This window comes from Narcine bancroftii, chromosome 4, assembly GCF_036971445.1.
Source record: "Narcine bancroftii isolate sNarBan1 chromosome 4, sNarBan1.hap1, whole genome shotgun sequence".
Lineage (NCBI taxonomy): Eukaryota > Metazoa > Chordata > Chondrichthyes > Torpediniformes > Narcinidae > Narcine > Narcine bancroftii.
The window spans coordinates 126,727,104-126,753,541 of record NC_091472.1 but is presented as its reverse complement, the minus strand read 5'-3'; the positions used below and the strand labels follow the sequence as shown (position 1 = coordinate 126,753,541).

The 26,438-nt window shown below is 39.3% G+C and overlaps 1 protein-coding gene across 1 annotated transcript in view; it reads right to left on the bottom strand.

The window, feature by feature from the left end:
* Positions 1-26,438, bottom strand: part of LOC138759952 (rabphilin-3A-like) — a 156,356-nt gene that overhangs the window by 4,857 nt on the left and 125,061 nt on the right. Inside the window, exons 11-18 of the mRNA XM_069930426.1 lie at positions 26,199-26,278; positions 24,007-24,081; positions 22,261-22,370; positions 17,555-17,681; positions 16,735-16,791; positions 13,487-13,638; positions 10,277-10,358; positions 9,591-9,687 (exon numbers count right to left, since the gene is read on the bottom strand). Of these exons, the coding sequence (XP_069786527.1) occupies positions 9,591-9,687; positions 10,277-10,358; positions 13,487-13,638; positions 16,735-16,791; positions 17,555-17,681; positions 22,261-22,370; positions 24,007-24,081; positions 26,199-26,278 (780 nt within the window). The remainder of the gene's footprint in view (positions 1-9,590; positions 9,688-10,276; positions 10,359-13,486; positions 13,639-16,734; positions 16,792-17,554; positions 17,682-22,260; positions 22,371-24,006; positions 24,082-26,198; positions 26,279-26,438) is intronic.

The following is a 26,438-nucleotide window of genomic DNA, read 5'->3' as shown; positions in this document are numbered from 1 at the left end:
TTGTTTTTCCTTTACAAGGAAAAAAATGAGAAGTTGAATGTCCTTACTGGGTCAGGCAGTATTATTTCAGGCCAGGGCCCTTTATCGAGAAGAAAGTAGAAACACGTGATATCAAGTATATCAAGAAAAAAAAAGGGTGAAGAAACTGGGGAGGAGCTACAAAAGTAAGAACAGGAGCATTTCTTCTTTCCTGGACTCCAGATAAGTTTTTTTTTAGAGATACAGCTCAGTGACAGGCCTTTAACCCCATGTACATATGAAAACCAAATACACCTTGTTATATATAGAGAATTTAGGTTAAAATGGCTTAAGTTAAAATGTGATGATTAATCATAAAAAGGGAAGCCAGAACGGACAGGGAGCTTACTAGCAGCCAAGGACAAAAGGTTCAGCTGGATATGTTTTTTTAAACATATCTTTTCATGGTCATAGTGAGAGACATGCAGGAGACAAAAGATTGATAAGAAGGGTGAGAAACAGAATTTAGTGTATGTAGAGTTCGCAGCGTACGTAACGAACGTGATAATTAAAAATGCAGTTGTACTTAGGATGCTTTTGCAATACTAACCAATTAAAACAGTATTAATAAGAAGGGGAAGGGCAAACAATAAGGGTATAAAAATCAATGCACTGTATGTATCGGGGCTTAACTGGTGAGAAGCCAGTTGAGTCCAACTCTGCAGACTTGTAAATAAAGCTTGTCGTGTCATCAGTTTTAAAGAGACTCATGTGTGAGAAGTTTTATTTCTGACACACCTATTACAAGCTTCTGCTTCATTTAATGAGTGTCACTTTGGGGGTTGGAGCAGGCTACAACCTTTTTCAGTTTTCACAACATTTACAGATTGCATGGCACCATCAAGAACAAACTATCAACAAAACCTGATGCTCTGGAAGAACAAAAGAACAAGGTTGTTTATTCAGGAAAAACAGATGGTGAGAGAGAATCATGTGATTGGGACACTTGAAGAAACAGAATTCAGTATTGATCAGTCAGCCATCTGATAAACAGAGATAGAATTACTTTGTGTAGAAATGGACATTTTTGCTGATTCTCCTTGTCATGGGAATTATGATCATTGTAATAGTCATTTTGATTGACCCATATCTTGATAAAGGAAGCAAGTGAATCCCTGCATTGGAACGTGACTATTGTAAGGGTCATTTCAACTGATCTGCGCCGGGGTTTTGAAAGACTTGTGGAAGTTGCACATTTTGTTTTCCTATGCAAGGAAACATTCATATGAAAGCACATTTCTCTGGAAGCAACTTGACAAGGATTTGTGAGTTTTCGACAGTCTAATCACTCAGTATCTCACCTCCTTTGTAATTACTTCAGAACATCAGTTTAAAAGTCTGAGTTTCAACACAGGATTTCTAAGACTGAACTTTGGGAATGACCTTCCAGAATTGTGCCGAAGTTATAATGGTTTGAGTATTCCACACACATACATTCGTGGATAGTTGGGGTACATTTAAATAAGATGTTATATTATTAGTAGTTATTAATAAATATATTGTTTTAAAAATAACACTGTCTTGGTGAATTTCTATTGCTGCTGGTCTGTAACATAATTAAACAATGTGACCAATTAACCTACTAACCTGTACATCTTTTTATATTATGGTCAGATTCACCAAGAACCAACTGCAAGTTTATGTGATGGAAAGTGTTTTCTGAACTCACCCTGTGCTTTCTCGCACTGTAGAAAAACTGAGGAGCAGGTGGATATGGTATTCATGAAATGGTGTCACTCAATAATATGTTGATATCTTGCCTCAGATTTTGATGTTTGGTAAATTTTCTTTTGTTCCAGCCTCTCTGAGGAGAGCCAGACACAAGAGTAAGTAGTTACAGAGAGAAACACGATAGGGGGCGTGGCAAGATGGCATAGAGGGAAGGCGTGCAGTTCCACCTTTTCCCAGTTAGACTTATAAATACATGATTTTAACCTGTAAAAGTGGTTAAAAATAGTATTTACAGACTTTGGAATAGTGGAGGATTGCAATGGTTACAAATGTGAAGAAATCAAAGACTGTTACAAAAGAAATTACCTTATAAAAGTGTTGAAGAATTGAGGCCTACCTACCAAGTTGAAGCCACGGAGTCGTCGACTGGAGTTCCCAAGCCTCAAAGGACCTGTGCTCAGCTGAATATTACGCCGGCGCCGATTGCACGTCCGCAAGATGGCGCCGGTTTTGTGACGAGCTCGGCCGGCACTGACCCGCACCCCCGTGAGTGCGGGCGGATTGGCCGAACGGGGACAGACTAGTGAGCCTGCAGTCGTGCCTGGTGGTCTAGGGGCGTGCAGTGTAGCGTCATTGCACGGTCGGTGACTCTTCCAGGCATGTGCGGTGCATCGCGAGTCCGAGAACTGTTAGAAAAGGTGTGCGCTATGGAGGAGCACGAAAGACAGCGGGCTGACAAAGTCGGCATGCTGTCAACGGGTATCCAGACCCACAGCCGCATGGGAAGAGGAACCACTGTATTAGAAGAGGAAGAAAGTACAGTATTACTGGAATCAACACAGGAAGAATATATGGGGACTAGGACCAGAGAAGGTAGGCCTCAAGGGGAAGTGATGGAACCTGAACTGGATTCTGTGTTTACAATATTGGAAGGGATTGCTCATCAAATGGAAAACATGTCAATGCAGATGTCTGCTCAGATAAATCAAGGATTTATGAAAGTGAAAACTAAAATGAACAATATGTGTGAAGAGATTACCTCTATGAAGAAAGATATGACTGTAGTTAAAAGTGATGTTAGTAGATGTATAAAAACAGTGGACACTGTACAGGATAATTTTTTAAAAATTGAAGAAGCTTTTTTGAATGTAAGAATCAAGTGGATCGTAATAGAGAAAAAATGGAAAAAGTGGAGGATTCTTTTGTGGATTGGGGGATTCAGAAGAAGGAATTACTGAAGAAGATGACTCATTAGAGAATCAAGGTCGAAGAAATAATGTAAAAATAGTAGGTCTCCCAGAAGATATGGAAGGTTCAGATCCGGTAAAGTTTTTTAAGAAATGGATTCCTGAAGTACTGGGCAAGGATTTTTCCAAATGATCTGGAGTTGGATTGAGCACATAGAGCATTGATGAAAAAAACATTTCCAGGTCAACCACCGAGGGCAGTTTTGATTCATTCTTTGAAATATCAAGATAGAGAAATGATACTACGAGTTGAGGTGCAGAAGACACGGCAAAATCAGACTCCAATGTTGGTTCAAAATAAGTGTTTTTTTATGCTGATCTGAGTCAAGAAATTATTAGAAGGCACCGAGAATTTAATTCAGCTAAAGAAGTATTGTTGCGAAAGGGTTATAAATTTGCTTTTTGTTACCCGGCTGTATTGAAAGTTTTTTATGGGAATTTTCAATCTCAATTTTTTGAAAATGACCATGATGCATTAATTTTTGCTAATTCGTTGCTAGATCTGCAAGGAAGAGGATGGTCGTCATTATCATCACCTAAAAGGAGGGTAAATGGTAATGAGACTAGAAAGAATGGGAAACATGGAAAGAAAGTTGAATTGACACAAAGTCTTCTTGACATTGAAGACCCGGAACAATTATTGGGACTGGAAACATTGGGTTGAATATATTTGATTATGTACTTTGTGAAAGTCTGACAGGGGGTGGGGGGGTGGATGATACTGAGACCTCATACTCATCTGCCATTAGTGGGTTTTACCACACCCAGATTTTTAGAGAGCTACTACTTTTTAGTAGTTTGTGTGGGATAGTATATTTTTTCTATTTTTTTGACTTTGTGGAATTTTTATACAGAGGGAGGGTTTAGAATAATAAGGGAATTAGAAAGGGGAGCAATTTTATAGTAGTGTGAAGTTTATTACTAATGAAATGTCTAATTTGAGTTTTGCAATTTTTAATGTTCAGGGATCGAATAATCCCATTAAGCGTAAACGAGTATTGGCTTACATAAAGAAAATGAAAGTTGATATTGTTTTTTTTTGCAAGAGACACATTTGACTGAAAAAGAACATTTGAAATTGAAGAGAGATTGGGTTGGTCATGTGTTTTCTTCTTTTAATTCTAAGGCAAGAGGTGTAGCGATTTTAATTCATAAGAAATTACCGTTTGAATTGGAATTATCTGAAGGAAATGCAGGGAGGGTTTTGATGGTGAATTGTTAAATTTTTGCTGAATCATGGACCTTGTTAAATATTTATGCACCTAATGTAGATGATGAACGGTTCATGTCAGAGGCTTTTTTACTGTAAAATCAGGCTAATGAAAATATTTTGATTGGGGGAGATTTTAACTGTGTTTTTGATCCTTTATTGGATAGATCTCCGAAAAGTATATGGAAATCAAAGACGGCAATGCAAATAGGAGCTCTGATGAAAGATTTGAATTTAGTTGATATTTGGAGGAAAGTAAATCCTACAGAGAAAGATTTTTCTTTTCATTCATCTAGACATGATTAATTTTCTAGAATAGATTTTTTTTGGTATCAGCACATTTACAAGGTAGAATACTCCAGGCTGAATATAAAAGTCAGGTTATATTGAATCACTCTATGTTGTTTTTCTCCTGTGCAAGTCCAGAAGTGGTGCAATTGTCTTATAGATGGAGGTTTAATACAATACTACTGAAGAAACCAGAGTTTATTAGTTTTGTTAAGGAACAGATTGCTTTAGTCTTGACTGAGAATACTAATTCAGTAAGTAGTAATTTTGTTTTGTGGGACGCTTTGAAAGCATATTTGCTTGGGCAAATTATTAGTTATACTATAAAAGTTAAAAAAATATGTGGCCGAAAGTTTAACATTGGAGAAGCAAATTACTGAGTTGGAGAATGAATTTCAGAAAGATGTTACAGAAGATAAAAAAAACTGCTTTTACGAAGTTGAAATTACGTTATAATACATTACAAACTTACCAGTATGAGCGTTTAATTCATCAATCTAAGCAATGTTATTACGAACTGGGTGAGAGAGCTCAATTAAAAACGGAACAGACATCGCAAATTAAAAAGAATTTAATAGTTACCTGTAAACCTCAGGAAATTAATGATCAGTTTTATTCATTTTACCAAAAATTATACATCTCTGAGAGAAAGCAGGACGTTGGTCCTATTGAATCTTATTTATCCAAATTAAAATTACTTGTTTTAGGGAAGGAGGAGGTTAGGGAATTGGAAGCTCCATTTACAGATTTTACGATTAAAGAAGCTATGCAGGAGATACCAAATGGAAAGTCGCCAGGGGATGACGGATTTTCAGTTGAATTTTATAAAGTATTTTATGAAGATTTATCTTCTGTATTTGGAGAAGTATTGCAGCAAATAACTGAGTATCAGTTATTACCAGAATCTTGTTCGAGTGCTATAATTACTGTGATTCCAAAGAAAGTTAGGAACCCGTTGAAAGTATCTTCATATAGTCCTATTTCTTTATTAATTGTAGATTATAAAATTATACCGAAAGTGTTAGCGAATACACTTGCTAAATATTTACCTCAGTTGATACATATAGATCAAACAGGCTTTATTAAGAATAGAAATGCATCTGATAACATCCTTAGATTGATAACATTGGTCAATGCATCTAGACAGCAACCCAACCCGGATTCAGCCTGGATGCACTGGATGCGGAAAAAGCTTTTGATAGGGTTGAGTGGAATTTTTTATTTAAGGTGTTAGAGAAGCTAACAAGTTGGCATTATTTTGGCCCTTATTTTATTGGTTGGGTTAAGGCTCTATATACAAATCCAATTGCTAGGGTGGTGACAAATGGTCAAACTTTTTTACCATTTAAATTGACGCGATCGACCTGGCACAGTTGTCCATTATCACCAGCCTTGTTTGCTTTGGCTATCAAACCGTTAGCTCAGACAATATGATAAGATTAAAGGGATGAGAATTGCGGATGATGAATATAAAATTAATTTATTTGCAGATGATGTGTTGGTGTATTGACAATCTTTGAAATATTTGCAAGATTGTTTGTTGAAATTTGGAGAGTTATCTGGATATAAAGTTGTAATGGAAGATTTAAACTGTGTTTTTTACTTCTGCAGATGGAAGGCTGAGAACCTGTTTGTTTTTTTAGAATCAGCAGACATAATCTAATTTACACCATGAGGCCCAGGATGCATATTTAGTAGACACACCTAAATTCCACCATGGGGCCCAGGATGCAGTTGAATCAGAAGACATTATCTAATTTACACTATGGGGCCCAGGGATGCATATGAACCAGTAGACATTATCCAACTTCCACCATGAGGCCCAGAGATGCAGTTTTCTTTTGTTGGTCGCAGACTGTCAGGAGACCTTGAAGATAATTAAATCATTTGTTCAAAGAGATAAGATCTGAAGTAAACAACTTTTGGTATAAGCCATGGTCCCACTGCTGAAGTTAGAGACTCTCCAAGAGGTGGCAACATCTCTCAGCAAGAAGAAGAACTTCAAGATTCCAAACCAACATCCTGGTCCGGGGAGGTGGAGAAGCTGCTACTGGCACCCAGATAACCTACTACAAGTGTGCAGTCATCGCCTCGCTTTGGCAGTTGGGACCAGTCCAGGCATTGATAAGTATAATTGGGAAGGGTTTGCATGTTGTAGTGTGAATTCAGCTTTAGATTTAGTAATAAAGACTTGTATAAACTGAACTGCTCAGAGCTCTCATAAGAGATAATTATGGTAAAGAGATGAATTTACCTATGTTGACGAAATTTGAATCTTTGATTTCCTCTATGCCAAAGAAAGGTTATATTTCGGATATGTATCAATTGTTACAAGAAGGTATGGATAAACCAGAATGGGAGAAATCAAGGGTTAAATGGGAAAGTGATTTAACTTGTATCAAGAGAATTGGGAAGTTATGTGTTATGAAAGCGTAACTAAACTGATGAATGTAAGATATGGAATGGTTAACTATAATTTTTTACATCTGTTATATTTGACTCCAGAGAAACTGAAAAAATATAGGTTTAGTAATTCGGATTCTTGCTTTAGATATGGATTATGTATTGGAATTTTCTTACATGCCCTTTGGTCTTGTGTTAAAGTACAACCATTTTGGGAAGGCATTAGGTTGGTTCTGGAAAAATTACTCAAAATTAAATTACCATTAGACCCATCAATTTTTTTGTTGGGTTATATGGTCTCTTTGAATGGATTGGGGTTGGATAAATTTCAGATTGCATTTGTACATTTAGTGTTGGCTGTAGCACGAAAATGTGTAGCTAGTACTTGGAAAGATAACAAAGAGATTAATATAGCAGGTTGGCAAAATGAATTGAGAGCTTGTATTACTATGGAAAAAATTACATGTAACTTGCATGATAATTAATCCTGTTTTGTTAAAATGTGGTCTTCTTATTTAGAATATATGAATTTGGAAATATTTTGAAATATTGTATATATTCTCTTGTGTTTTTATATTTAGCTCCCCTTAAGGGAGTTGGCTGAAGAGGTGGGAGGGTGGGGAGGGTTTTTTTTGTTGTTATTTGATTGTATACTGTTCAAAAATCTTTTAAATAAAGTTTAAAAAAAAAGAGAGAAACACGATGGTCTGCAGACACTGTGATTGTAGTAAAAACACCAAAACGCTGGAGGAACTCAGCTGGTTTATTCAGCATCTATGATCTTTTTGACAAAGATATATTGCTGACATTTTGGGCCTGAGCCCTTCTTCAAGGAAGAATCAAAAATGGCAGAAGCAGGATATAACAGGTCTCAGAATTCAAACAGTGGGGGGAGGAATCAAAAGCAATAAAAGGTGTTAACTGGATGTGATAAGGATCTAGGTGGAATTTATCATGTGTATGCAAAATGAGAGGCAATTGAGAGATCACGGGTGGGGAGGAAAGATTTTAACGAAAGCCAGAGAAGTCAATATTAATGCCATCCAGATGGAAGGTGTCCAGTTGGAATATGAGGTGTTCCTCCAATTTGCAGGTGGTCTCAGTCTGGCAGTACATGGGACCATGGACGGACATGTCGGCAAGGGAATGGGATTGAGAATTGAAATGGGTGGCCACTGGGAGAACCACATTATTGCAGTGGTCAGAGGGCAAGTGTTCAACAAAGCAATATCCCAGTCTGTGGAAGGAGTTACAAAGTGGAGAGACTGGGTGTCTTGCTCCTTCTCATTGTATTCTAGAAAGGAGAAGTTAGTTGCATTGCAGGCATATGAGTGTCAAAGTTCCTCTAAAGAATCATGACCGAACAGCTAATGATGAAGAGTTTTGTTGCTCAGCACCTTTTTAGAATTTCAAAGCAAAGCATAAAACACCTGGTGTACTTTTTAGGGTATCAGATAAAATATCGCCTGATAGCCAAAGTGGCTATTCTGAGATCAGGGGTGACACCTGATGTAATGGAATATTTTGAAGCCCAAAGATCTGATGCTTTATTATAAACTTGGATTCACCCCAGTGGTTTAGAGAGAGGAAAATATGTATATCTGAAGCTATACGGTTCCAATTATGGAGTCATGGATCTGCCATGAAATTATGGAAGAGGACTTTTAAAAAAAATTCTTATTATTCTAATCGTGCTTCATCCCTTGAGCTGAATGGCATCAAGTCATAAAGGGGAGAGATAAGAATGGCAGATTCCCTTCTTCTTTGAGAGAGAATGGATTGAGGGAAATAATGGACTGGTTAGTTTGTATGGCAATCCAGTAGTTTTATGGTCATTGTTAAAGAGACCAGCTTTCTCTGAGGTAGTCTCCAGGGTTCTTTTACATCCATCTGACTAGATACATGTGGTCTCAGGATGATACCTCTTTTGAGACACAACACTTTTGACAATGTTGTACATCCTTAATACCATGCTGAAATTTTACCCTCGAGTGGTAGAATGTGGGGAGAATAAAATGGGATTAGTTTAGGATTAGTTTAATGGGCGCTTAATGGTTGATGTAGAATTGATGAGCTGAAGGCTGTGTTTTTTCGCTGGTTAACTCCTTACCAAGTAAAAGCGAATGAGAGGAACACATTATGAATTTATCTGGATTCCAGTGCAATTGTCTGAGAACAACTCGGGACTGTCCCTTTTTGCAAAAGAAAAATAACTAAGAGTTTTTAAGCAGTTATTGGATTACAGGAAAAAATCAAAAAGTGAGAGACAAGTATGGAAGTTGTACGTAACTGCAATATGAGTGATGGCTCCAAAGGAATGACCGGGTGAGGTATCACTAAGTCAGAGCGAGGGTGTTAAATTAAAGCAGCCGTGACAATGTAGTCAAAAAAACCAATTTCGACATTCCCCTTGTTTGAAATACTTTAGAAAAGCTAAATGCTTTAGACCAGTTCGCGATTACATCTTCAAACCTGCTCAGCTGTATCTAAATATAAAAGAATGAGATACAGCATAGTGAATGGGTATTTTGATAAATGTGAAGTGAATGGTTCATTGCATCTGTCACAAAATGTGGAATTGCACATGTTGATTATAATTATTAAATTTTAGTGCCGTGAGAGAAAATTTCTTACATGTAAATTTTCATTCTGCAAGAATCAATCTGCAGACTGAAATCAATCATAAGCTCAAGGCTGGATCCATGCCTTTACGTGTGTTCCCTTCAGTGGAATTATTCCAAGTCATAACTCACCAATATAATCATTGGTTTTGCCAATGTCATAATCCCACACAGAGAGCTCCAAGGTTTTCTTGGCCAGGTCACTATGCTTAATGTCATAGAAGAATTCCTGGAAAACAGGTATTACACTGATAAGCACAATGTACAATAATCTGTACTTGTGAATAATACCAGAAGTAATTGAACAGCAATGACTGTATACGATTGGATCCTGAGTAGGACTGTGTGACAGAGCACAATACTCTGATTGAGATCCCTTCCCAACACGCAGTTATAATTTTACTGTGTGAGCATTTCCCTCTTCTCTTAACGCTCACTTTCGACACAAAATGCTTCAACTCTGGTTCGCACAATAATGAAAAGGGGCGAGAATTGAATGGGAAACCACCGCACAACCTTTATCACAGGTATCAGCAGTAGTTTCAAGTCTGCTTTTACTCCCTTCTAATGGTTTGATGACAGTTGTGGTAAAAACCAGGCTATCAACCGAGAGATGAAACAGGTCCAAATAACTACCCCCATCTAATTGACATCTATCCAGGAACATACATCAGTCAGATGCAGTACAAGAAGCATAACCCGATAACCTGAACGTGAGCCTGGAGTGTAGGAAGTGGTTAAAATTCCTAGAATTCCTGAAGAATGCTCACAGGTTATTGCTTCTGATGAATGTTTGCACAATAATTAGTTAATCTCACCTCATTAAATTCTGGGTTCAATGTCTTTTTCTTGATCTGTGTTTTTTGTTTTGCCTTTTTTCCCATGTCAGGCTTGAGACAGCTGAAATAAACCAAGAAAAAAAAAATATGCTGTCAAGCTTCTAAATGTTTGTCCTGAATTACCACGGCAGGAGTTTCATGAGATGGGAAACGTTTTTCATTGATTATCTGCATTCATTGCATATACTACAAGCCAGTGGTGGAATTGTCCTGAGCCAACACATTTCAGACAGGTCATGACCATTGGGTATGCTATCTCTATCCACTCATGTTTGCTCAATTATTATTTACCCCCTTGATGTGGGGGAAAAATAAAGTTATTGGTTGAACTAGAATTCACTGCTTTATTTTCAAAGAGAGGCCCACATTTCCACACAATTGGTGAGAAGAATTGATTCAGAACTCTATTTTTCCATTGATATCATAAAATAGATTTGATTAAAAGAACGTTAGGTTATTTATTTCTTCCTCTCTAGAACCTCCCAATTCTACTCCTGGGGAAAACTCTGGTTTTCAATTTTCTTTTGTTTCCCAATGCAACACAGAGCCCACCCCGGGGCAATTTGCAAGAATGAATCTGCATCTCTTTCACAATGTAGGACTTGGCATCATCTCTTTCACAATAAGTAGAATTTGGCATTGGCATTGCCTACGAATGTCTATATATTCCCAACTTTTAAACCTACTGACTAGTTTCTGCATGAAACTCCACAAGAGCACACAGTTAACTAGCTCAACTGCTTATTTCTAACATAGAACGGTCATAGAGAAAGATATAGCTTCAAAACAGACCATTCAGGCCACATCAACCATTCATTTTCACCAATCCTACATTAACTCTTGTTTTCTAAATAAATTTTCCCAATATCCATTTCTTCGTTCCCCAATTCTACCACTTGTCTGCACTCTGGGGGAAATTTACTGTTCACCTACCAACTTCATACCTTTGGAATACGGGAGGAAACTGGAGTACCTGGAGGAAACCCAGACAGTCACATCAAGGTTAGTGTAGTGGTTAGTCCAATGCTATTTACAGTGCCTACGACCAAAGTTCGAATCTGGAACTGTTTGTAAGGAGCTCGTACTTTCTCTCTGTGTCTGCTTGGGTTTCCTCCAAGTGCTCTGATTTCCTCCCACCCTTCAAAAGTAAAAGTACCGGGGATATGGGTTAATAAAGTATTTGGGGGGATTTGAGCCTATGGGCCGGAAGGGTCTGTTACCATGCTGTATATTTAAATTAAAAATTAAATTAAATTAAAATCAAATTCAATTCTCATACAGGACCCAAGGTCAAGATTGAACCTGGATTGCTGGAGATGTGGGGAGGAAGCTCAATTAACTGCACTACACTGTGCTGCCCAAACGTGATTTTAATCTCTGATTTTTACTGAGAGTGGACAAAGGTGCTCGTTTCTCATTGGTGTCATGGCAATAAGAACCTTGACTCACAATTAATCTCTGAGGGCATATTGAGGTTACTGTCATCTTTGAAGTCAACACACTGAAATGCTGGAGGAACTCAGCTGGCCTTTTCAGGATCTATTGGAGACAATCTTTTATTAAGATAGTGGTAAATTATAATTGCTAATTGTTTGATGACAATTGTGATAAAAAACCAGGCTATCAACCCAGCAATGAAACAAGTGCAAAAGACTGCCCCCATCTGATTGGCATCTGTCAGGAATAGACATCAGTCAGATCTTTGTCTCCTATGGATGCTGAAAAGACCAGGTGAGTTCCTCCAGGATTTTGGTGTTTTTACTACAATCACAGCGTATGCAGACTATTGTGTTTCATTCATTACTGTCATCTTTGATCCTGGGTTACAGATTATGGAGTGATCAAGAGAACAAAGCATTGTTCTCCGCACTGGATGTAAACCGTTTCGGACTGGGTTCAAGGTAAGAATCTGTCCATGTCTGAGAATCTGCAATGGGGGTTGGAGGGAAATGGAGTGGAAAGAGGGTATTCAGCCATTTTTTTTCCAGCTTTTGGCAATGTGTAACAAGAGATTAAAACCTCAATTTTAAGATCCTTTTCCTGAGGATTAATAGATGTATGGGACATTGTAATTCTTGCAGCAACCAACCCATTCAATCCTCAGAGTGGGGCATTATTCTGACCAGCCCATGAGACCTTCACCTTGTTTCCCTGGGTTTATTGTCCAAAATGGATGTAATGAAAATATATTTCAACCAATCATTTCAAGGAGAACTGAAATGGAGATAGTGTAAATGAGTGACTGATGTTTAGCCTAGATTCGGTGACCTGATGGGCCAGTTTCTGTGCTACATCTCTTGATGTTGCTCTGACAAATGATTCTATCATTGAACAACTACAAGTGACTATACACTGTGTCAGCAGCTTCAGTATTCCTGCAGATAGATTGATGTGCGATCCATTAGAGAGGTAATGGGTGATAAACACAGGAAGCTGCAATGCTGATCCATGCTGACAATTCCACTGAGCAAGTCAAATGAACCATCTGAGGTAATGAGAGTGATGAATATTCTGCCCTCATCTGTCTTTTTCACTAGCCAGTCATCAATTTTCACCTAAAAGCATGACACTGATAGAGAACAGAAGGGTTTGGCAAATGAACAATAATCAACAGAGAATCCATGAGCCAAGCCAGGAAACAAAATCTGGCAAACTGAATAGTATAGGCTTCTATAAAAAGAGCTGGGATACAATTGTCTGTGGGAGCAAAACCAGCACTTTGAGAAGGGAAACAAAACCAGTGATTTGAGGAAAAAAGTAACAAAACTAGCTCTGAGTGAGGGACCGGAACTAGCCCTTTGAGTGGGGGAACGGAACCAGCTCTCTGAGTGGGAGAATGGAACCAGCTCTCTGAGTGAGGGACTGGAACCAGCTTTCTGAGTGAAGGACCGGAACCAGCTCTCTGAGTGAGGGACCGGAAACAACAGGAGGGTGCAAAATGAAGAGATCAAAGATGCAAATCACTAAGATCAAATTGTACCTGGAGAATGGATGTTGTTTACAGAATTTACTCAAGCAAAGGGTGAAGCATAGAGGACAAAAAGGAAAAACATTGAAATAACTGCAGCAAAAACAAGGAAACTAATGCTGATCCTGCATTTGATTTGTCAGAACATGAAAAAAAACAGACATCAGAAACAAAGCATGAGTAAAGATTCAACAAACTGGATCACCTACAGATTTACATACATTTTGACAAAGGGGTCAGAGTAGCCATTAGCATCCATGGCAGCCAAATGAACGCAACGTACAATTCCCACGATCAAGCCTCCTTGTTGACTGTTGTACAGGAGGGAGATGAGGATTCGTCCCCGCTCTTCGATTTCACTACTATGTTCAGCCTGCAGGAGAAAGGCAGAGAATGTTTCAGTGTGGGTTGCCATCAGAATGTCATGCTACTCCAGTTATTTACTGTATATTCAACAACTAGTCAATTGCTCCCAGACCAACTATAAATAATAAAAAAAGCTAAGCATTTAAGATTCACATGGAATTAAATGGAACAGAAACAGACTCTTTGGCTCAACTCCCCCTTGCCAATCAATATACGTTAATCCTGTTGACTTGCATTTGACCTGTAACCCTCTAAACTTTTCATATCCATGTCTTTTCAAAGTTGTAATTCTGTTGTCCTCGTTCTGTACATCCACTGTCCTCTGTTTGAAAATCTTGCCACTCAGCCTCACTTTCGATTTTTCTGCTCTCACCTATGCTCTCCAGGTTTAGACTTTCCTATCCTGGGAAAAAGACGTGACTATTTACCCATTCTTCACCCCTCAGACTTTCATAAATCACTATAACCTCACTTCTCAGCCTCCTTCGCTCCAGACCAAACCTGTCCAGACTCCCTTTATAACTCCAGCTCGGCAGTCCTGCAACATTCCTATAGATCTTTTCTGCACCATCTCTTGCTTAATCACATCCTTTCTCTTCCATGTCGACTAGAACTGCACATGATACTCCAAGTGTGACCTAACTAACGAGTTGTATAACTGTCCTACCTCCTATACACAGGGAAGTATGTACTTGTACTCCAGGATCACACTATTTGATTACACTCTCCAGAGCTCTGCCATTCACTCTATACATCTCATCCTGGTTTAACTTCTCAATTCTTTTTTCCAAAGGCACTTCAGTTTGTAGACAATATTGAAGAGTAAGGTTCCTAATCAGAGAGAGTGCACTTACTCTGTAAGCTGTGTTAGAAGAGTTAGTTGAATACTATAGTATACTGAGAAACTACCACAGATGCTGTAAAGGTACACCACAGGAAATGAAGTGGGAATTCCTCACAAATTCTGTGTTGAAGAAATGTACCAAGAGAACTACAATGGAAAACTGTATCAGAGGAAAAGAACAAGGAAAACTGCAGTGCCCTCCTCAATGTTTGGGATAGTGACACACTTTTTCCTTTATTTGGTCTTGTGCTCCACAGTTTTGAATATGTAATCAAACAATTCACATGTGATTAAAGTGCACATTCCAGATTTTACATTTGAACATTTTGGTTTGACCATAAAGAAATTACAGCACTTTTCAGTCATAGTCCCCTCATTTTAGGATACCATAACATTCGGGATATAGCAATGGTATGTACTGTGTAAGTCGACTGGCAGATAGGGTGACCCCCCTTTTTTAGCCTCATTTTAATGGTTTTATGATATATCTGGTGTGTAAGTTGGCCCCCATTTTTCGGGCTGTCCGGGCCTCCCAGGAGCAATCCAATTTTTTTTTTAAAAACACCCCAATCACAAGTAACAAAGCTGTAAATTAAGTAAAAAAAAAGAAACCACGGCCTACCAGACAGCAGCGGCGACGGCGACCTCAGGGTCCCGGGGAGCGGTGACACCGGCAGTGGCATCGACTTGTATGCCGAATTGAGGTCAATCTGGATTTCTTTTGGTGAATTTGAGGTCTCAAAAGTATATCCGGCATACAAGATGACCACCCTTTTCGAGATTTTTTTTGGGTTCACAACTCAACTTACACAGTATATTAAGGTAGCCATGTTTAGTACTTTGTTGCCGATCCCCTGCATGCTTGAAGTTTGTGATTCATAGATGTCACCAGGTGGTGAGCACATTCTCTGGTGATGCTCTGCCAGGCCTCTACTGCAGCCATTGTCAGCTCCTGCTTGTTTCAGGGGCTTGTCCCCTTAAGTTTCTTCTTCATCATATGGAAGGCATGCTCAGTTGGATTTAGATCGGGGTGGACATTCAAGAATTTTCCAGTTTTTAACTTTGACAAACTCCTTTGCTGCTTTAGCAGTATGTTTAGGATAACTTGTCTTGCTACAGGATGAAGCACTGACAACTGAGCTTGGAGGCATTTGCTCATCTTGAACAGATAAGACCTCATAGAAGTGTGTGCCAGTACCTTTGGTAGCCATACATGCCCAGGCCATAACACCCCCACCACCATGTTTCACAGATGAAGTGGTACGCTTTAAATATTGGGTGGTTCCTTTACGCCTCCACACTTCGCTCTTGCCTTCACTCTGAACCAGGTAAATCTTGGTCATCTGTCCACATGACCTTTTTCCAGAATTCTCCAGATTCTTTTAAATACTTCTTGGCAAACTGTAATCTGGCCATCCTGTTTCTGTGGCTAACTAGTGGTTTCCATCTTGCAGTGTAGCCTCTGTATTTCTGCAGACAGTAGTCATTGATACATCCATACCTGCCTCCTGAAAAGTGTTTCTGATCTGTCATTATGATGAGATCTGTTCTGTTATCAACAGTGGAGGTCTTCCTTGGAACATCAGCTCCTTTATGATTATGACTGAGCTCACCAGCACGCTCTTTTCTTTTAATGATTTTCCCAACAGTTGACTTTGGTAATCCTAAGGCTTAGGTGATGTCTCTTATTGTTTTATTCTTGTTTTTCAGTCTCATAATGGCTTATTTGATGTTCATTGGCACAAGTCTGATCCTCATGCTGAAAAATGGCAACTTCAGACCCCAAGGGTGATCAAAAGCTTAGAAACAGGCCTAGCTCTCTTATACCTGCACCAATTGAATATAACTGAGTAATCACAACCACCTGTGAAGCCAAATGTCCTAGACATCATGGCACCCTGAAAAGCAGGAACTATGTAGAAAAAGTGCTGGTCAAACCAAAATGTAAACAAATCACCTTGAATAAAATCTGGAGTGTGCACTTTAGTCACGCAAATTGTTTGATTACACATTTAAAACTGTGGGGCAAACACAGGGCCAAATAAAGGGTCTTTGTTCCAACCATGATGGAGGGTGCTGTATATGGGAATCTATCTCACAAATAATATTCAGGGAAAGGTGCTTGAGGAACTAAATGTTGTGTCAGTTCAGTAAGGCACATTTGGTAGTCAATGGGAGGGGGATGACAAACCTCACCTTTACCCATCTTGACATGGATGAACAAAGCTTAATAGAGAAAAGCAATGAAGCCAGATTTACCTCTTCCTCATAGAGAGACATTCCTCGTGTGGATCCAGTCGTAGAACCTCGCTTTATCTATGGAAATATTCACAACATGTTCAGGGGCAGGCAAGGTGCATCAAGTGGATCAGTTCAAATTTAAGATGTATTTAGAGAGCATAGAACATCAAGCAACAGTACAGAGCCACTTCAGCCCACAATGTTGTGCCAACCTATGTAAATCTACACCACAACAATCTAATTTATTTTTTCCCCTACCTCACATCCATAACCTTCTAATTGGCTTACAATATCCCTATGCACCAGCCTCCACCACCACCCTGACAATGCAATCCTGGCACACACTGTGTAAAGAAAACTTACCACTGACATTACCCCCAAACCTTTCTCCATTCACCTTAAACAGATGTCCTCTGATATTTGCTAATGTTGCCTTGTGAAAAAGGTGCTGGCTAAGCCCCTGATAACCTTATGAACTTCTATTAATTCACCTCTCATCCTTTGTTACTCCTCACATGCTACCTTAGGAACTTGCCACTATCTATATATCAGGTTGTCTCATCCTTTCTCCAATATCAAGCAACTGTAGAATGGGAATTCCCCTCCTGCCCTGAAATTTCTTGGACTTCCTCTAGTAGTATTGCTCTGCTACGTTACTTACTGCATCAATTCAATTTTTAGTTATGCCACATTTAGAGCATTCTTGGAGATTTGTGCCCACTAGATAAAGCATTGAGGATGCCTAAAGCTGATGGGATTGCAGCCATGGTTCTTGAATTGAATGTTTGGAGCATCCCTGAGTATCCAGGTCCCAAAAGAATAATCACAAGATCCTTACCGGTACCACTCTCTCCAGACAGATGTTGAAGTTCTTTAATTGGTTAGGTTTGAGCTTTTTTAGAGAAACCCTAGTCTCTCCAATAAATTCATTGTGACCAAATTTGTCTTCATCCAGGACAGAGATCCTGTATTTCAAAAGAACATATTTTGAAGATGTGTACTGTTTTCAGTGTGGAAAAGTGTTCCAAGATGTTTTGCATCAGCAATATCAAACAAAATATGACACCAGGTTATACTGGTACACTTGACCAAGTGTTTGTTTAAAGGGATAGCTTTTAAAAAAGAAAAGGGCACAGGGAGGAAGCAAAGTTTGGGGAAGGATTTTTGGAGCATTGGGAAGGAACAGGTGTCGTTGATGGAAAAGTTAAATTCAGGGGTTCAGAAGAACGCAAAGACATCAGAGGGTTGGAATGCTGGATAGCATGAGATCACAGACAGACCTGTAAAGGAGGTTGAGAATTTTAACATTCAAACACAGCTGGACTGGAATCTATGCAGTTCAGTGAATGCAGGGAAGAGGGTGAATGGGATCTGATGTAAATAAAAATACAGCAATGATATCACCATTCTCAGAAAGAACTAATATTCATTCAGTGACTAACATGCCTTCAATTTGTAAAGAAAAATCAGAAAAAAATTGGAGTGAATTTCAAATATTTCAAAGCAAAATGTACAGTGCCCTCCATAATGTTTGGGATGAAGACACATTTTTCCTTTATTTCCCTGAACTCCAGTTTTAAATTTGTAATTGAACAATTCACATGTAATTTAAGTGCACGTTCTAGATTTTATTCTAAATTATTTGCATACATTTTGGTTTGACCATGTAGAAATTAGAGCACTTTTTAAACATAGTCCCCTCATTTCAGGGCACCATAATGTTTGGGACATTTGGCTTCACAGGTTTTTGGATTACTCAGGTATTTTTAATTGCTTCATTGGTGCTGGTATAAGAGACCGAGGCTTGCTTTTTAGCTTTTGATAATCTTTGCAGTCTGTAAACACAAGGACCAGAGTTGTGCCAATGAAAGAGAAAAATAAAACAGTAAGAGACATTGCCCAAACTTTAGGATTACCAAAAGCAACAGTTTGGGACATCATTAAGAAGGAAGAGTGTACAGGTGAGCTCAAAATGGCTGGTATTCCAAGGAAGAACTTCACTGCTGATGTCAGAAGAATTCTCATCATAATGAAGAAAAATCTCCCAAGGTATGTTCAACAAATCAGAACCACTCTTCAGGAGGCAGGTGTGGATGTAACAATTACTACTGTTCGCAGAGACTTAATGAACAGAAATGTAGAGTCCACATTGCAAGATGCAAACCATGGCAAAGGGGATATGCTTTGGAGCTTGGGCAGTTCCTTTACGCCTTCACACTTTGCTCTTGCCATCAATCTGAATCAGGTTAATTTTGGTCTCATCTGACCACAAGACATTTATCCAGAATTCTGCAGGCTCTTTTAAATACTTCTTGGCAAACTGTAATCTGGCCCTCCATTTTGTGGCTAACTAGTGGTTTGCATCTTGCATGTAGCCTATTTCTCTTCATGGCTTCCTGCAGACAGAAGTCATTGACATAGCCACACCTGCCTCTTGAAGAGTGTTTCTGATCTGTTGGACATACGTTCTGTTTTTTTTATTATGATGAGAATTTTTCAGTCTTCCTTGGAATACCAGTCCCTTTATGATTACTAAGCTCACCAGTATGTTCTTTCTTCTTAATGATGCTCCAAACAGTTGATTTTGGTCATCCTAAGGCTTGGGCAATGCCTCTCGCTATTTTATTTTTGTTTTTCAGACTCATAATGGCTTCTTTTGACTTTCATCGGCACAACTTTGGTCAAAAATGTCAACTACAGACTCCAAAGGTGATCAAAAACTTAGAAGCAAGCCTTGTTCTCTTACACCTGTGCCAATGAAGCAATGAACACACCTGAGTAATCACAAACACCTTGAAGCCAAATGTCCTAAATATTATGGGGCCCTGAAATGAGGGGACTAGGTATAAAATGTGGTGTAATTTCTACACGGTCAAACCAAACTCTATACAAATAACATTGAATAACATCTGGAATAGGCACTTTAATTAAATGTGAATTGTTTGATTATAAATTTAAAACTGTGGTGCGCAGGATCAAATAAAGGAAAAAAAAATGTCTTTGTCCAAAACATTATAGAGAGCACTGTAAATATTCATGTGCAAAGTGGAGGATGACTTTATGAGAGGTGGTCTAGAGAAAGCCAGGATAAACGAAACACATAATGATTGAAAACAATTCAATGCAGGCCAACACAAAAATTACAGATAGAAACTTGCAGAACAATAAAACAAGATAGAAACACAAAAAAATGGATTGATATTTAAGGATAATGGATGAGAGGATAAGAGGATTGAGCAATGAAGATCAGAAACACTGTGGGCTGACATTTTTTATAGTAAAATGACATTATACCCAACCAAATACAGTAAAACATCTGGTATCTGGCATTCAAGCAAACAGCAGCATCAAACAAATGGCAAAAAAAAAATTGAAGAAGATAAACAAAAAAATTAAAGAATAAAATATGCAAGTTTAAAATTGTACAGCATAAGTAAATGTTCTCTGAAGTAACACATAAACCTTTGGTGAAGATGGGAGCAAATATTTAGCCAGCGGAGTGCCTTGGTTGTGCTTTGCTTGTATCACGTGTTTGAATAAAGTTGTGTGAAACAGCAATGGCATCACCCAGGATGAAGAGCTGGTTGATGCTGCTCTCTGTTGGGGTGAAATGCTTTAAGTTTTATATATTCATGCAAGTGAAGTTTGTTCAGTGTAGGTACAGTATAGTATTTTTGTCTTTTAAACTGTTTATTCTTAATGCAGGTATATTAGTTAGGCATTTGTAGGAATAAGTCTAAAGCAACCAGAAAATAAATCTATGTCATCTACCAATCCCCAAAGGTGCCGGATACTCCACCTTGGAGTAGCTGGGACTCTATTCACCACAGCAAGCTCTCTTTCAGGTGTTGCACAAGATGGGTTTCTATAGGCTTCTTACTGGCAATGCTCATTCTGTATCAGAGGATTGCTGCATCAGTCTTGCTCCAGAGACAAGAATTACAAGTCTTGGCTGACACTCCAGTTCAAGCTGCATTGCTAGAAAAGCTACGTCTTGGATAAATTGCTAACGTGGAACCCCGTCTACCCTTTCACTTTAAAATGAATGATCCCATGGGTGCAGAAATTATTCCCAGAGCCCTGCGCAATATTTATCTCCCAATGTGTCTTAAGTTCCAATGATTTAAAGTATTTAACCACACTTACATGTTTTCTGATGGGCATTAGGATACTTGGAGTGTCATTTAAAATCAATTGAATGAAGAATATGTCAGCAGTATAATACCAGGTTAACCAGGTTACGTACTACACTAGGGGTGGCACGGTTGGCGTAGAGATTAGCACAATGCTGTAACAGTGTTCAGTGATCAGGGTTCAAATCCTGCGTTGTCTGCAAGGAGTTGGAATGTTCTCCTCGTGTCTGTGTGGGTTTTCCCTGGGGGCTCCAGTTTCCTCCCACGGTTCAAAATGTACTGGAGGTTGTAGGTTAATTGGGTGTAAATTGGGCAGCAAGGGCTTATGGGCCAATATGGCTTGTTTCCGTGCTGGATGTCTGAAATTAAATTTAAACTTTATTGCAGTTGAAAACAGTTCCAAAATCATAATAATGTAATTACATCTTGGACAGATTAAAAATAAGTTGTGATTACTGCCTAACTTTCATTTCCTTTTCAGAACCTGCAAAGGTACTTTCTAAGCAATTAATTTTTTTTTTAGGTATGATATTCATGGCAACGTGAGGACTGTGGCAGCCAATTTTTTATGAAATCTCCCCATAAATAACAACGCAATAATGACTATATTACCTGCTTTAGTGATGTTAGTTGAGGGGTATTGACCAAGACCAGCAGGAATAATATTCCTACCATTTGATCTTTTTGTTTTAAAAAAAAGTTGCCTTGAATTGCAGTCAGGCTGAGGTTTCATGTTTTCTTGTCAATGCTTGCAACCTTGACTCCTCCAGTTCTAAACTTGAATGATAGCTTAGGCTTTTATGCTAGTCTCACTGAAATGGGGCTTAATATCTAACCCTCAGTGTCAGAGGTGGGTGGGTGTGCATTAGTTTACATTATCATTAATTCAAGTAGCTGCTTGGCTGCTTGTTAATTTTAACATTTTCTACACAGCTACAGCTTGAGCTTTGCTCCCTTGCAACACCAGGAAATTGGATATTATGTCAATAATCGTTGTAATAGTCAACTCCAGTCAACTGGATGAACTCTGATAAAGTAAACAAGTGGAGCATTCATAGGCGTGTTCCTATTTGAGAGGTCATTGAATATCTGTGAGATATGGCAGCCTTAAACAAAACCTGGAAAACTGATTCTCTTAAAGGTAACGAGAGGTTTCTGAGTTGGCTGAAAGTTTTTTTTTGTTAACTGGAGCTTCTTTAGATTTTTAAATTTTAGAAACTTCAAAGATATGTGGCTGGTACACAGAAATGGCAATGAGACTAGCCATGATTTAATTAAATTGTGAAGCAGTTAGGAAGAGCAGAATGGCCTATATTCTTCAGTTAGGTGAAAGTCAGGGATTTTAGTTTGGAGCAGGTGATTGATGGAGCAGCTCTTTCTTATGTGTGGGGGCTATACCCACTTTTCTCACCTGAGAGTTTTCCTCTGCATATCATCCTCAGTAATTCCATGGTATGTTAGCCGTTCGCTCCACACTGGGTTTCGGGTGTTGCGCAGAGTTTTTGTGCGCAGCTTGTTTGACTGTGGGTTTGAAACAAAACAGAATTGTATATCAACTAATTCAGCTCCTCATTTTATCATTCCAAATGACTCAAGAAGCAGAGTCAGAAAACTCCGTGTAAAATATATTTCTTGGTGCAGTTGCCTTCCATCTTTCCTCGAGTCAATGGTTTATTGGCCTTTCTCACTTGCAGATTTTGGACCAATGCATTCTCATGTAGCTGATCCAATGAGATTAACTGACTCATTAAAACCACTGTAATCCTAAGATTGTGTCAGAAAATACATCTACAATAAATAAATCAATTTCTTATTGAAAATGTAATTCTACTTCAGAAGATAGTTTCAAGTTTTGGGGAGTAAACATTTCCGGTGACCTGATCTAGACTAACTACGTTGACATGATGGTCAAGAAAGCGCACCCACACCTCTACTTCCTTAGAATGTTTAAGTTAGGCATGCCACCCACGTCCCTTAACAACCTCTACAGGTGTACCATTGAAAGCATCATAACTGGATGCATCAGCTCAGAACATCACACAGACTTTCCTTCCCTCAACTCCATCCGCAACTCGCAATCTCTCAGAAAAAGGAGCGAACAGATCTAAGGACCCATACCACGCTGGGCACACTCTCTTCTTCCTTCCATTGGGAAGGAGGTTTAAGAGTGTAAAATCATGCACCAGTTAAAGACAGTTTCTTCCCCCCAGCCATCAGGATCCTGAATAAACCTCACAACAGTGATATCATGCTGTGTTTGTAATGTAGTAATTGATCCTTTCACTGTAGCACTGCACTGAGTAACTTTGTAGCCTTTCTACTTAGTGCAGATGTATGCATGTTAAAGTTAATTTGTTAGACTGCTTCTGAAAGAAAGAGCCCTTCCCTTCATACTTGGTAAAATGTAACCATAAACTTGAACTTGAATAGTTAAATGGTGCCAATGTTTCATCATCAATGTGAGCTACATTTAGGTCCAGGCAGGGCATTGCCTTCTACATGATGCCAGGAAAATGCTCATCATCCAGGGTGGGTCTTTTCCAAGTTAAAGCGCCTCCTCCAAAAACTCTAGAGAGTAAGAGGAATTTCATGAGATAGATTTTGACTGTGTGGAAGTTTTAAGTCTGGCTTCTGAACCACGATCAGATAAAGTCTTGTTCTATCTCAGCACGTTCCTGCTCTGTAATACAGTAAAATCCCTGGTATCCGGCACCTATGGGGATTGGTAGGTACCGGATAAATGAATTTTCCGGTTGCTTGTGATTGCGTGATTGTTGAACTAACGGTGAGGCTCGCCAATGTTAAACTTCTGTATTTTTTACCTATTTATTTCCGTGATTTTTTTTGGCTGGTTGCTTGAATTCCGGATAACAGGGGTTTTTACTGCTCTTGATATGACAATGAAAACCAACTATTGTCTGGTCACCTCACTGTCACCGACAGCTCGAACACACCAAAAAAAAAGGCAGCACAGTCCCAGATAAAGTTAGACTATCAGTTAGAGGCTTTGAAAAGCAGAGTCAATGTGACATCTTTCTAGATAATTGAGGAACTTTCTTTTTATCACAATGGTCAGAGAGTAGACAGGTCAGAATTTTGCACTGGGAACAGTGGATGCCATCAACGTTGAGCTCACCATCTATCACTGACTTCTTACCTTGCTGGCTCCAGGCAGGAGATGAACTTTCACATATGGATCAGCCAAGCCATTAGAGTCCATGGGCTTTAGCCCCTGGAGGACAGGAGTCATAAATGTCCAATTAGTACATCAGCTGAAACTCACAAAATTACAACAAGCAAATAATTTGTGGGGGGGTTGGGGGTGGGGATTACCACCTGAAGAAGGAAGAAGGATATATGCTTTGACTTCATAATAACAAGAATAACAATTAGACTTTGGTACACCAGTTTTGAGGGTAGGATGATGGTCTGGTCTACCCTCAACTCGACGCACAGGTACCTCGCTACCACAACTCCATACCTCACTCCCACTCTCCTATACTTCATCCTCAAAAGGGTAGCCATGGGTACCTGCATGGGCCCCAGCTATGCCTATCTTTTTGTTGGCTACGTGGAACAATCCATGCTACAAGCCTACACAGGCAAGACCCCCCAATTATTCCTCCGGTATAATGATGAATACTTTGGTCCTGCCTTATGCATCCTTGATGAGCTCGTTGACTTCATTTGCTTTGCTGCTAACTTCCACCCTGAATTCAAGTCCACTTAGTCCATCTCGAGCAACACTCTCCCTTTCCTCGATCTCTCTGTCTCGATCTCAGGAGACACACTTTTGATAGACATCTTCTATAAACCACCAACTCCCTCAACTATGCCTCTTCACATCCTGTTCCCTGTAAAGATTCTATTCTTTTCTCTCAATTCCTCCATCTCCATTGCATCTGCAGCCAAGATGAGGACGTCCATGCCAGATTATCAGGATTGTCCTCCTTCTTCAAACAATGTGGCTTTCCTTCTACCCACCATCAACTCAGCACTCACCCGCATTTCCTCTATAAACCACACATTTGCCCTGGCCCTTTCCAGCCACATGTGCATTAAGACAGGATTCTTCTTGTCCTCGCCTACCACACCAGCATCCAGATCCATCACATCCTCCTCTGCCATTTCCTCCACTTATTATGTGATCCCACCAATAAACACATATTCCTATTTCCTTCCCTATCCACTCCCTCTGTGAATCCCTTGTCTACTCATCCCTCCCCACCAATCCCCTGTGACTGTAGGGAATGCTCCACTTGCACCCACACCTCCTCCCTCACCACCATTTGGGGACCCAAACAGTCCTTCCAAGTCAAGCTATATTTCACTTGTGAATATGCAGGGGTTACCTGCTGCATCTGGTGCTCCCTCTGCTGTCTCCTCTACATCAGAGAGACTGGATACAGACTAGGGGATCACTTTGTTGAGGACCATACCGCAATAGTATGGATTTCTCAATGGCCACCCATTTCAATTCCCCGTCCCATCCCATTCTCTTACTGACATGTCTGTCCGTGGTCTCATGCACTGTCAGATTGAGGCCACCTGTAAATTGGAGGAACAATACCTTATTTTTGGATGGGGACCCTCCAACCGAAAGGTATATCAACTTCTCTGGCATTCATTAAATCCTACCCCCACTCACTTCTTCCCCGTCCCCTTCCCCCAGCTCCTAACACCTTTTGTTGATCTGGATTCCTTCCCCAGCCAGCATTGTCTGTATTCTGAGATTTCCTGGTTTTTTTTGCTCGTTCTACTTATTCCATGAAGAAGGGCTGAAGCCTGAAACATCGGCAATATATCTTTGTCTCCTATGGAGATATTACCACAATCACAGCATTTGCAGACTTTCGGGTTTCACTCACGAGGGATGGATTCATTCAGTTATTCCATACAGCACTTTCTCCAGTCACGGAAGGACATTTTCCAGCCAATGGTCTGGATTGAATGATTCAATCCCCAAAGTGACTACTGTTTCAAATGTCTCTATCATCTTGTGTCACTGAAACTGCCATTTGAATATAATATCATGACCAATCCTCTGTACCTATGTATTTACGTCACACTGTAGGATTCCAGATATCTCTGCAATAAAAGCATTTTAAAAACATTTATTGATTGGACTTTGTATGGCATGATAAAGACTTGCACAGATAGATTATTTTGCTCATTTTGCAATTGTAAGCAAAAAAAAAATCAGTGCTATTAAGAATGTATTGAGGGAAATCTATTCTCTTGATGGGAGATATTTCACAATTGACTGGAGACTGCTTTGGCAACTATGGAATCCTAACTGTGCATTTGATCTTGGCATCTTAACAGAATGAGGAAATCATATTAGCTCACCTTTGCTTTTACGATGGTGCAGTGCAAAGCATTATTGACCTGGTCGTAGATCAGACTGAATTCCAGTGCTCCCAGTGTCGCTGTGAACACAACCAAGATCGTCTGAACAAATGATTGCCAACATTAGTATGAAAGCAGCACTCTTATCGCTCACTGTTAGTTTGGTTTAAAATCTTAATTCATTCTGATAAATGTTTGACATGTTTTCTTCTGATGAAACAGCTGTCATTTCACAAATAA